Source organism: Cyprinus carpio, chromosome A17 (assembly GCF_018340385.1).
Source record: "Cyprinus carpio isolate SPL01 chromosome A17, ASM1834038v1, whole genome shotgun sequence".
Taxonomy (NCBI): domain Eukaryota; kingdom Metazoa; phylum Chordata; class Actinopteri; order Cypriniformes; family Cyprinidae; genus Cyprinus; species Cyprinus carpio.
Genome location: NC_056588.1, coordinates 15,226,398 through 15,238,759, shown reverse-complemented (window position 1 = coordinate 15,238,759; position 12,362 = coordinate 15,226,398). Strand labels below are relative to the sequence as shown.

The window sequence follows — 12,362 nt, the reverse complement described above, 5'->3', positions numbered from 1 at the left end:
AGCTCTCAGATTCTATCAAAAATATCTAAATTTGTGTTCCGAAGATGAACGAAGGTCTTATGGGTTTGAAACGACATGAGAGTGAGCAATTAATGACAGAATTTTATTTTTTCGGTGACCTAACCCTTTAACATGCCAGGGACCGTGTGATGATGACGTAAAAGAATCACTGAATCGTCTTTGATCCGGTCCTTTGAACGATTTGTTCGAAAGAACCGACTCGGACTTCCCGTCATTAGTGCACTGGGTAGACGTTTGGTTTGATTTGTGTTTTGTGGCTAGTAGTTAGTCATTTTGTTACCATAAAAAAAATAAAAAATTATAACTAGATTTCCAAAACACTTGTTTACGTTTGTAAAATATTATAGAGGGCAACAGAAAGATCAAGCGAGCTGAAAACGGCAATCTGCCTGTTTAATGTTTGATAGAAAAGTTTCCACAGACTTGCTTTATTCCTCTCTTGATAAACATATAGGCATAGTAATAAGCAAAAATAAAAACCTATTTAAGTCACATTTTAGTTTGGGAACCAGTTCCCACAATTAACTAATAGCTTTGCCTCAATAAACCCCTAATTTGCTGCATATTAATAGTTAGTAAGGTAGTTGTTAAGTTTAGGTATGGGATAAAGGCATCAAAAATATGGTCATGCAAAATAAGGCATTAATATGTGCTTAATATTCTAACAACCAACTAGTTAATAGTGAGAATTGGTCCCTAAACTAAAATGATGCCTATATATTTAAAAAAAAAAAAAAAAAAAAAAAAAAAAAAAAATTCAAATATCACTACTAATTTTATAATCCTATAAATAGCTGCATTTTATTAATTAACTTTTTTTTTTTTTTCAAAAATTATGCTACATTGTTAGATCTCTGTGGGGTGAGAGATCTGCAAAATTAGCTACTGCAAAGCTAAATATGTCTAAAATTCACATTTATCCTACAACTTTAATATAAACAATCTACATGATATTAAGAATCTGCCATTTATTTCATTTTACTTATTTTCACCAGAAAAATATCCAGAGTTTCCTCTTGTGATTAGGAAGGTCAGTCACCACAGTATTGAGCTGAGCTGGATGAATGAAGAGAATAAATCTCGAAATGGCCCCTCTGTACGCTGGACCCGCTTCTCTGTGGAGAAAATGGACCCCAAAACACATACACCACTGTATACATGTCAGTTTTCTCTGACACTGAAGATTATTTCTGTAAATATTAAAGTTATTGCAACATATTCAAAACCTGCAGTTTAGCAAGACACCTTGTAATAACAACATTTTGGTGTTTTAACACAGAGGGTACAGCACTCATGTTGTAGAGGGCTTGGAGTCCAGCACCTCCTACAGTTTTAGACTGAGAGTCAGCAGAGCCTCACGGGAGGGCAGCCTCAGCCCTGTGCTCTCTGTCTTCACCACCCGTGAGATATTTTTATATCAAAGCTGGTGTACAGAGAGATGAATTCACAGCAAGAATCTCCCATTAGGCTGTTTGTAGTTATTGCTATGCGGTTTAATGACAGAAAAGTGTAGTTTGTTGAAATATAGTCATATATTGTTTGGTTCGTAGCTTAGTGGAAATTTTGGTGAAGCATGGAACTGATATTAACAATGAAGACAGCACTGGAAAAGACAGGTGAGCCTGCATATGTCTTTTCAGTCCAGTTAAATTATATAATTCATGTCTTCTAACATGTATATTTTTATTTATGCATTTTTTTTTTTTTCAGTTTAATGCAGACCTGTTTTTCTGGTCACCTTGACACAGTGAAGTATCTACGCAACTGCGGCTCCACATGACAATCTCAAGATACAGACGGCTGCACGCCGCTCCACTGGACCGTCATTACATACATGATCCAGGATAGTTGTGAGGTGAGAGGACATTAAAGGAATAGTTCACCCAAAAAGGAAAATTTGCTGAAAATTTACTCAGCCAAAGGCCATCCAAGATGTACTGTAGATGAGTTTGTTCCTTCATCGGAACAGATTTGGAGAAATATAGCATAACATCACTTGCTCACCAGTAGATGTGCTGCAGTGAATGGGTGCCATCAGAATGAGAGTCCAAACAGCTGATAAAAACATCACAATAATCCACAAGTAATCAACAGGACTACAGTTCATCAATTATGTCTTGTGAAGTGAAAAGCGGTGTGTTTATTAGAAACAAATCTATCATTAAGGCGTTTTAACTTTAAACTGTCCAAAATACAAATCCAAAGCTTCCTCCAGTGAAAAAGTCCATCCCTTCTCACATCAAAATCCACTGACATATTTGTTTAGAACTGTTTTTGCTTGCAAACAGTGCTTGATCGGTGCATATTTCTCTTCTGATTCTGATGAGGTGAGTTTGTCCCTAAAAAAAAGGCAGAAGCAATTTAATGTTAAAAATGTCTTGATGGATTAACTTCACAAGTACACATGCGATCAGATTTAATAAAGTATGATTATTTGTCGTGCTGTCTGCTCTAAGCTCTCAAATCTTGAAACAAACACACAAAACTCACACCAATCCCAACTTTTTTACTGGGATAGGAACCAGACAAGAGTAAGGCGATGGGGCGGTGGAGGGATGCTATGACGGGACAGAGGTGAGGGATTGCTATATATTCCGGTCTTCTCTTTAGTTAGTTTAGTTTAGTTGGATTACCTGAACATGCTCCTCCCAAACTTTGTTAAATAAACTTGGATGGATTATTGTGTCTGTTTGAACTCTCATTCTGACAGCATCCATTCACAGAGGATCAGGTGAGCCCTGTGTGTGAGTACATTTTAAGCAAATTTTTTAAGCAAAAGATATTTCATATGATCTGAAGTTTTCAAACATCAGTTTAACTTTATAGCAATGATGTTTCACAGAATTTTCTTTTTTAGATGCACCGTCTGGGGCAGCTTACTATAATGTTGAGATGGATCCTGTATTGTCAGCATGTGTTTTTGTACTCTGACAGGTGGATGTGATGGATAAAGGGTCTCTCTGGACTCCTCTCATGCGTGTGTCAGCCATCAGTGGAAACGCTGCGGTCACCTCCATCATCCTCCAGGCTGGAGCTGATGTATACGTACTTGACAAAGCTGGCAAGACACCAATAATGGTATTTATCATCAAAACAGCCACGAGAATTGCTGAGGACAAGATTGATGACATCATTCGATTTTTTTTTTTTTTTTTTTGGTAATAATTTTTCAGGTCGCTGTGCTGAATAACCAAAAGGAAATGGTGAAACTTCTGCTTGACAGTGGGGCAGATCACCACATAAAGAACGAGGTAACAGATTATGATCATTATTATATTCATAACAATAAGAGTAGAGCAATAAAACATTTTGCCACAGGAAAATTGATGACACTAAAAGTATATTTACACCCTAATGTAGTATGGAGCAGGTGCAGCGGATATGGCAAAAGCATTTGGGAGACAGGTAACCTGACAAACTATACATTAACGAATTAATATAATTTTGTAGCATGGAACAAAAAAGAAAATTTCTGTTTCAGAATATCATAAACTTGCTGGATAAAATAAGCTTTGAAGATTCAAATCGACTGACATCAACAGGACAATTCTCTTATGGAGACAAGAAATGATCTTTATCTTAATGTCATATTTTACACATTACATTAAAGCCTTGGGTTATTAAAAAACAGCTTTTATGTTTCTGTAGTGGACCCTGTAAAATAAAATGAAATTGAATTCACAATAGTAATATCCTCATTTATTATTCTCATTCAAGTCATTGCAGTACCAGTATCCAGTTTCATTTTTTATGTTTTTGAAGGCATTCACATTTTCCTTTTAATATCCTAATGGTAATTCATAGAAATAAAAATGGATTTTGTAGTATATAAAACTGTTACACAATGAATTCAACACCCAGTGCAAAAACTGAGCAGTCTTCTTTGACGACAGATTGACAGAAAAAAAAAGCATTTAATACATCCACGTGAGTGCATATAAAAAGGTGAAATGTACATACATTACAGTGAATAGGTAAACAAGAACATAAAGAAACACACACAGGCTTGGCTTGAATGAAATACTGTGACAGCTGGGTTTGTTATACTCCCAAAGCAACAACGCTGGAAAATCATGTGGAAAAACTGAAGTGTAATTTCCCCCTCAGGGTTAATTAACAAGCAGAACAACAATCCCATAAGTTTAGGAATAACTGTGAGTCCAGCTGTGCATAAAGCGAGCTGTGTTATGGGCAAGAGAGAACCACTTGTGTAAAAATGCCATAGTTGTGATAACACACACCAGCAGTGATATTTACTACATCCTATTTACTTTACATCATTTTGATGTCAAACACGTTTTAAGAAGGTAATGAAAAATGACTATTTGGCTGAAAAGACTACTTTAATCATTCAAAAGTTCAGGCCCAGTAAGATAAAAAAAAAAAAGTTTCTGCAATTCTCTTGAAAAGCTGCATTTATTTGATCAAAAATAAATAGTGATATTGTGGAATAGTATTACAATTTAAAATTGTTTTCTATTTTAATATATTTTGAAATGTAATTTATTCCTGTGAAACAAAGCTGACTTTTAGCAACCATTACTCCAGTCTTCAGTGTCACACGATCCTTCAGAAATCATTCTAATATGCTGATCTGCAGCCTAAGAAACATTTCAGTTCAGTTGTTCTGCTTAATTTTTTTATTTAAACCATGAACCATATTTTATAATGAAGAAAAAGTTTTAATGAAGAACAGCATTTATTTGAAATAGAAATATTTTATAACATTGTGAATATCTTTACTGTCACTTTTGATCAATTTAATGCATCCTTGCCGAATAAAAGTATTAATTTCTTTGAAAGAAATATTCACTGACCCTAAACTTTTGATTGGTAGTGTATACTGTCTAAAATAATACAACAAACACAGTACAGAAAATTCAACATCTATAACCTCAAGTATTGGAAGATATTTCATAGAATGTGTTTCTACAGCACAACAAGGCCATAATGACAGACATGACAGCTGCTGGATCCTGATGGCTCAGTGGGAATGCTGATCTGCGATTCCGTGATATTTTAAGGTCTGTGGTGTCACTAAATATTCTGTGTTGCCACTGGTATTTCTCTGAATGTTTCAAAACATGTTGGAAAAAGCAACATCACAACCTTTCAAGTGTTTGGACTATAAATACTGACTGGATTTTTTTCATTTTCTGAAGATATGCCATTGCCATGTAGTTGCTATGCATATTCTGCTGTCTAGATATGGCTCTGCCCCTAGTCAATATAACTAATATAATAAGGTATATTGCCTGTTTAATTGTCCAGCACATCTCTCCTTTAAAACTGTTGAAAAAGTTAAAAGGGCTAAAGTTGTAGCAAAAGTAGTAATCATTCTTGCTTTGGCAGATACTGCAGCACTGCATTTGTTCAAGCACATACAGTATACTTTTAAGGTACTGTAGTTCACGCTGATGATTTAACTATGAATGAACAATAATGGCACACACAAGTTTCTCCTTCCTGACATGCCTCATTCAAGTAATTGTGAAGGGTTTTTTTTTTTGCACTTAGTGGCTCATTCCATTCCAGCGGTCTGTGTTTAGTCATTCAGATTTCAGGTTGCTTATACTCCAGTATCCCAGACATTTTAAAACAGGTCTTTTTTTGATCTTCACAACACTAACATAAGTGTTTATTTCCCTTAATTTGTCTTATGGTAAGACTTAAGAATGGAAAACATGATTTGTCACCTAATTTTCAATCAGCAATTTTTCAACATGTAAAAACAACAAAAAAAAAAAGGTCATACAGTAAAAAAAAAAAAAAAGTGTCAAGCACAGCACAGTTTCCTCCTCACAATAAATATACATCTTAAATAGTTCTGCAGTACCTGAGCGAGGACAAACAAACACCTTTTCTGAGGAGGCGCAGCACCAAGGTGTCCGGTCAGCCCTCCGTGGAGTTTCTGCAGGGGTGGTCACTTGGTCCAACACAGTCTTCATAGTGCAAACAAGTGTGTTCAGATGCTGGTGAAATTCACCCAGTGCTGTGGTGTCCATGTGTCAGTGATTACAAAAGGGCTGTGGTAATCTGGGAAGAGGTCTAGAATGTATCCAAAAAATTTAGTTAGTTGTCATTCATAAATATGTGGTTTAGCCAGCAGTATCACAATGGGACTTACCTGTTTGGCAGTGGTATGGCAGGGGGTGGTCGTGGTACTGTTGGAATCGGGATGGCTAGAGGTCCATGTATCCGCTCTCCCACCACGGACATACTTCGACCCACCCCGTGGCCTCTGATTAAGGGGTCTGCAGTAAGTGGTTTCTGCTGTAGACTGGGCTTGTCCTGGTCCTTCATGCAACAAAAAATAATACCCCCCTTTTTCACACACATATAAAAAATAATATATCGGGGGTCTCAGCTAAAAATATAAGAATTAAAAAAATTAATAATAAAAAAAAAAAAAAAAACAACTGTAATTAAATTAAAATGCTAAAAATATATGTAAAACATCCCCCTCAATAGTTTTTATTGCAAAAAAAACACACTTGACTCTTGTAAACTCTTGAAACCTCTGGAATCACAAAGTATGGTTAATTAAATGAATATATTCAATAACATTATGGACAAAAAAATTAAACACTGCTAGCATCCTATTGCCACTAGATGGAGCTGCGATCACACTCCTCGTCCTGAAAAAAAAAAAAACGTTGAGCAACAATGCAAATAACAAACAAAATGTGCTGCACTCCCATTGCCAACACCCAATTCACCCAATGTTAAGTCAAGAGGTCATCATTTATTACCAGTTTACTTGGAGGATGAGGTCATGGCATGCAGCTGTTACCTTTTCACAGCTGTTCAGCCTGGCTTTGTGGAAAACAATGGAGAAATTTACTCATCCAAAATGCTGAGACAACCAATTCATTTCACGTCCATTTTTTGTGTCTTTCTGAAACAACATTTTTGCCTCATTGCCATTTCTAACTATTGTATGGAAGTCATTTGTTCCTGTGAACCATCATCCTAGAGAAAGCAATGTCATTATGGCAATACAAGACCTTTTAATCATGAGCACATGGTGGTGTCTCGAGTCATGAGGCCAATTTGTGAGAACACTGTAAGAGTTACAGTAAAAGTGAAAGTATGACGTGACATACAGCCTAGGATGGTGACCCGTACTCAGAATTCATGCTCTGCATTTATACCATCCAAAGTGCACACACACAGTAGTGAACACACACCCAGAGCAGTGGGCAGCCATTTATGCTGCGGCGCCCGGGGAGCAGTTGGGGTTTGGTGCCTTGCTCAAGGGCACCTTAGTCATGGTATTGCCGGCCCGAGACTCACACTCACAACCTTGGGGTTAAGAGTCAAACTTTCTAACCATTAGGCCAAGACTTCCCCGCTGAAAGTTGAAAGTGTTTCATGGCTCCCTGAGTAAATGTGAACTCAGTCAAGCAGAAAAGGGCACTCAAGAGCACTAAACAATCCACAGTGAATTTGTATGTAAAAGGGTTTTAATGTGAATGCTTTCAATGAGGTCAGCATAGAAACCAAGTAAGCTTCAATGTATCAGTCATTTGTATTGTGACGCACAGCCCCAGCATGTGAGCTATGAAAGGCTTTTTGATGAAATGCCACTGACAGGTGAGCTAAAAATGTTCATTTATTATATATTTGTTAGAAAGAGAACTAAAGGTTTATTTGTATTTCATTCAATACTAGGTAAGCTCTATAGACAGAATCTGTGGCATAATCTATATGCAGCTTCCATAGCAAAATACAGTAATGAACTTGTTATGTGTGTATGTGTGTGTATGTGTGTGTGTGTGTGTGTTGGTCAAAGCTTCTACTATTCTACTATTTTTCTAACTTAAGACCTTTTTAAAGAGAATCTAGTATACTTATCTCATAAATTAACCTTTATTTGTGTTTTTTTTATTTCAGAATATAATGTGTTATAAAAATACCCATCTTACACTTATAACTGTTTCCTTAAGGTGAGACTTTCATATGGATCTAACCCCCGTTAGTTTACTGCAGTGCCGTGAAGTTGAGAAGATTCAAAGCAACAGATGTTCTTCTTCATGCTGTTTGATAGCATATCCTGCCAATGTCCCAAGCAGCACTTATCTTCTAAACCACACCTTCACACACGGACGTCTCTCATCCCATCTCACAGGAAAGCTCTCATGCACCTGTCCAATCTCATTCTCGCCGTATCACTTTCACTCCTCTGCACGCTCTGCCTACCCCACCGTAATACTTTTTGTCTTCATTTTATCTTCAACTGGAAACTTCATATAATAAATTTATTTGGTGTGTTCAGCAAGGAAATTGTAACATCCTTGCTAACGTATCATTATCTCCCTTCACTTGGTTTCTGCATCTGTCCAATGAAACAGATCCAGTCTTAGGCTGCAGTCTTAGCGGTTATTTACACAGAATGCAATTTTGCATTAAAAACGAGCAGTGGAATGGAAAAAAGCAAGGTCTCAAGACGGGTTTTAACTTACTTTAACTTTGAGTGCCTCGGTTTTTAGAATGCAGAGTCATGAATGAGAAAAAAAAACTAAAAAAGACGCTTGACGTGAGCACAGCTGTCAAAGACATCAATCTAGCCCATTTACATACAATGCATCTTTGCATTCCACTGTGCTACTTTTTTGTTGTTGTTTTTTCTGGGTAAACAGGCCCTTATGGTATAAATCTCCTGACCCACAAGCCTTTTGCAATAATTTTTGTGTGATTACAGGCTGACATTGCTAATTCATAATGTGACTGTAATTTTGTATTTAATAATATTCATACTTGCATTGTGTTCTATTCAGGAGCTACATAATAAAGCATTGATTCTACAAGATTTTTTTTTTTTGCGGGTTGACCTGATAATATTTGATACATCTCATTGATTATAGATATTTAATTATGGATTCTTATTCTTATTATCATCAATTAAATATTATCATTATATAAAAATCTCAAAATGGATATCCATCTTAAATTATTACACACACTCACACATATAAAAATGTAAGCATTTAAAATATTATACTAATTAAATATTATATTATATCCATAATTTAAAAAAAATTTAGCACAGCAAATTATTATCTTTTTAATGTATTTAAAAAAAAAAATATATTATATAAAAAAAAAGTATAGAATTTTTATATTGCCATAATATTTTCCAAAACCACACTCATGTTCACGCCTCTCCCGGAATGTCTGGGATTCTCCCGCATATTGATAGTGGGTACCGCAAATGATATACAATATTCTGGAAATCAAGTGAAACAGAGAGAAGCCCCATTTCCAGGGTATTAAAGTGCATTTTTGGTGATTTGATAACAAGTTTTTAGCTGAGATGCATTTACTGTTTTCACCTGGTATAAATAAGGTTTGAATGGATCTCCTTTGACCAGTGCTATTCACTTCTGTTTAGATTTGATCAAACTCTACATCACTTTTGTGGGAGTGGGGCACACAAATACAACTGACTGAATCAACCTGTGTATGTGGCTTACGAGCGAGCGGGAAATTAAGCAAATGAAAATGATAAGGGAGAACAGCTGTGATTTTTGGAATTTAAGTTTAGGAGCTAATTTATTCATGTACTACTATGTGATTAGGCCAAACTCTGAGAATGGGTTTTTGTATGTTGGGATATCTGGTACATGGTGACAGTCTGAGGCTGACAGCACTTACCTGGATGTTAGTGTAGGGCAGCTGGTGAGGGAGGGTGTGAAAGCCTGCCGCTCTGCCTGGCGAGTGTGTGTGTGACACTAGAGTCCTGTGAGGCGGGACTGAGGGCAGAGGCTGCAGACCTGTGATGGGCATGAGGTGGCTGATGTGGATGGGCTGGCAGCGGGGGGGACATTCAGGCAGCCGATGCAAACTGTAGAAGTTATGTGGAGGAATGAGAGGCTCCGAACTGGGATGAGACGTCTGTAGAAAAAACAGACAGCTCTTGAAAATAAAAAATTCAATACGAGCTCTACTGCTCACTACTTCTAACCTTTAAGACCTTTCGAGGAATCAATCTAAACCTTTTTCTGCATACACTGCTTCACAATTCAATTCCGTTCCAGGTTGTGGCATGGCACACAGACTAAAAATACCCAGATGAAGCAATCGATCAATGCTTTACAATTCCATCACACTTCAATGGCGACTGTCTAATCACACTGAGGCCTGACCTCCCCCATTGAGCATACAAAGGCTTCCAGCACCAACAAACAATTACAAGGATTTTATTGTTATGCTACTCAAGTACATTACACTGAATTAAAACAGAAATGCTTCAAAATGAATGTTTGAGGTTTTAGATGAAGATCTGGACTTCATTAATATTCTCTGAGGGTCGATACTGGAGAATAAATCACAGAAAGCAAGGGGTAAATTGGCTTTGACAGCCATAGTAATTCTGCAAGTGAGCTAACCTCATCTGCTCGTCGCTGGACAGGACAGACACTGAGGTAATGAATTATGGAATTATGGAATTCTTCACAAAGTGATACGATACATAATAAAATCTGCTATTTGGTCACAGACTAACTGCTTTTATTCAGTTTAGTATGATTATTTAAAAAATGTTTTCACAAATGCAATTGTACGGAAATTGTACAACTGAAAATAGGGAACTAATTTTGGATAAGAAATATTAAAATGATAAAATATTTAATATAGAAAAAATATAAAATATTTGATATGTAATATATAAATAAGATTATTTAAAATATTCGTACAAATCTTTGGACATTATTATCATGTTGTGTGCCTGAGTCTTACCTTGTCACAGCGGGAGTGTAAAGGTAAAGAGGCGGGCTTGTGCTGAGGCGAGACCCTGAAGACTGACTGTGTCTGTGGGGGGCTGTGTGCTCGTTTTTGTCCTACTGATCTGTAAAATTTAGAAAGAGATTTCAAAAGGTTTTACATTTTAGGTCTAAATATGGTGAATTTGATTACTAGGAATGTTCCCTTTTATATACCACTTTTTATTAAGCTCTATTGCAGCATCTGTGGCACCTGTTGATTACCACAAACATTTTTACTTGCTCATTATTATTTTTAAAGAGCAAAAAATCATGTTAATAGTAAGATGTACAATGTAAGTAGACAAAGTCCAGGCAGTAAATATTAAAATACACACCATTTTAAAATGATAGCCATGGTCTGACACAATGTTTGGGGTCAATACATTTTAAAAAAAATAATGATAAAAAAATTATACTTTTATTTACCAAGGATGCAACAAATTGATCAAAAGTGAGAGTAAAGAGTAAAGACTTTATGAAGTTACAAAAGCTTTCTATTTCAAATAAATGCTGTTCTTTTGAACTTTCTAGTCATTACAGAATCCTGAGATTCTGAGAACAACTGTTTCAACATTGATATTACAAAATGTTTCTTGAACTGCAGATCAGCATGTTCGAATGATTTCTGAAGGATCATTTAACACTGATGACTGGAGTAATAGCTTCTGAAAATTCAGCTTTGCCATCACAGAAATAAATAACATTTTAAAATATATTCACAAAGACAACTGTTATTTTAAATCGTAATAATATTTCAGAATATTACAGTTTTACTGTATTTTTAATTCAATAAATGTGGTGAGTATTAGAGACTTTGGTTAAGAAATCTTCTGAACCCCAGACTGTTGAAAGAAGGAATTACAAAAGTAACACAGAAGTTCACCCAACTATTCTCACCTCAAAAGAGTGATTTATACAGCTTTAAAGCTTAAATTATAAACAGGGTTTTAGTAAATAATTCAAGCATTTTAAAGGGGTCATATGATGCTGCTAAAAAGAACATTATTTTGTGTATTTGGTGTAATGAAATATGTTTATGTGGTTTAAGGTTCAAAAAACACATTATTTTCCACTTATTGTACATTATTGTTTCTCCTCTATGCCCCGCCTTCTGAAACCCATAGATTTTTACAAAGCTCATCATTCTAAAAAAGCGAGGTGTGCTCTGATTGGCCAGCTATCAGTGCATTGTGATTGGCCGAATGCCTCAAGCATGTGACGGAAATGTTACGCCGCTTACTATACTGTAATGCGTGTCCCGGTCAGAACACTGGCGTGACAAAACAATTACAATAAAACCCTTTACAAACTAGCCATTTGTTCCATCGCGTGGGGACAAAATTATGGATTATAATGACTTATACTGTGTTTTTACGCGTTGTGTTGCATCAAGCCGTGTTAACATAAAACCATGTCTGCATTTATGATCGGAGAAACGACAAACAACAGTCTACACTGCTCAAAACTCGCATTTGAATCATCACTGGCAAATCCTTTAAATCCTCCATAAAATGTGCTGCACACATCTGAATATTTGGGTTGGACTGTTCTGGAACAGTATTGTAAATACAACTC

The 12,362-nt window shown here is 36.1% G+C and overlaps 2 protein-coding genes across 2 annotated transcripts in view; one reads left to right on the top strand and one right to left on the bottom strand.

The window, feature by feature from the left end:
• The first annotated feature begins 892 nt into the window (after positions 1-892).
• LOC109097952 (fibronectin type 3 and ankyrin repeat domains protein 1-like) lies at positions 893-3,773 on the top strand. Its single transcript, XM_042774663.1, has 5 exons — positions 893-1,876; positions 2,956-3,099; positions 3,195-3,272; positions 3,382-3,426; positions 3,503-3,773. Exons 1-5 carry the CDS (start codon positions 1,856-1,858, stop codon positions 3,590-3,592), a joined length of 378 nt encoding a protein of 125 aa, XP_042630597.1. The 5' UTR covers positions 893-1,855; the 3' UTR covers positions 3,593-3,773.
• Positions 3,774-4,762: 989 nt separating this feature from the next.
• The window catches only part of LOC109097630 (disintegrin and metalloproteinase domain-containing protein 12-like), a 90,159-nt gene continuing 82,559 nt past the window's right edge, over positions 4,763-12,362 (bottom strand). The window contains exons 20-23 of the mRNA XM_042774668.1: positions 10,762-10,870; positions 9,679-9,918; positions 6,149-6,318; positions 4,763-6,069 (exon numbers count right to left, since the gene is read on the bottom strand). Of these exons, the coding sequence (XP_042630602.1) occupies positions 6,030-6,069; positions 6,149-6,318; positions 9,679-9,918; positions 10,762-10,870 (559 nt within the window). The 3' untranslated portion in view covers positions 4,763-6,029. The remainder of the gene's footprint in view (positions 6,070-6,148; positions 6,319-9,678; positions 9,919-10,761; positions 10,871-12,362) is intronic.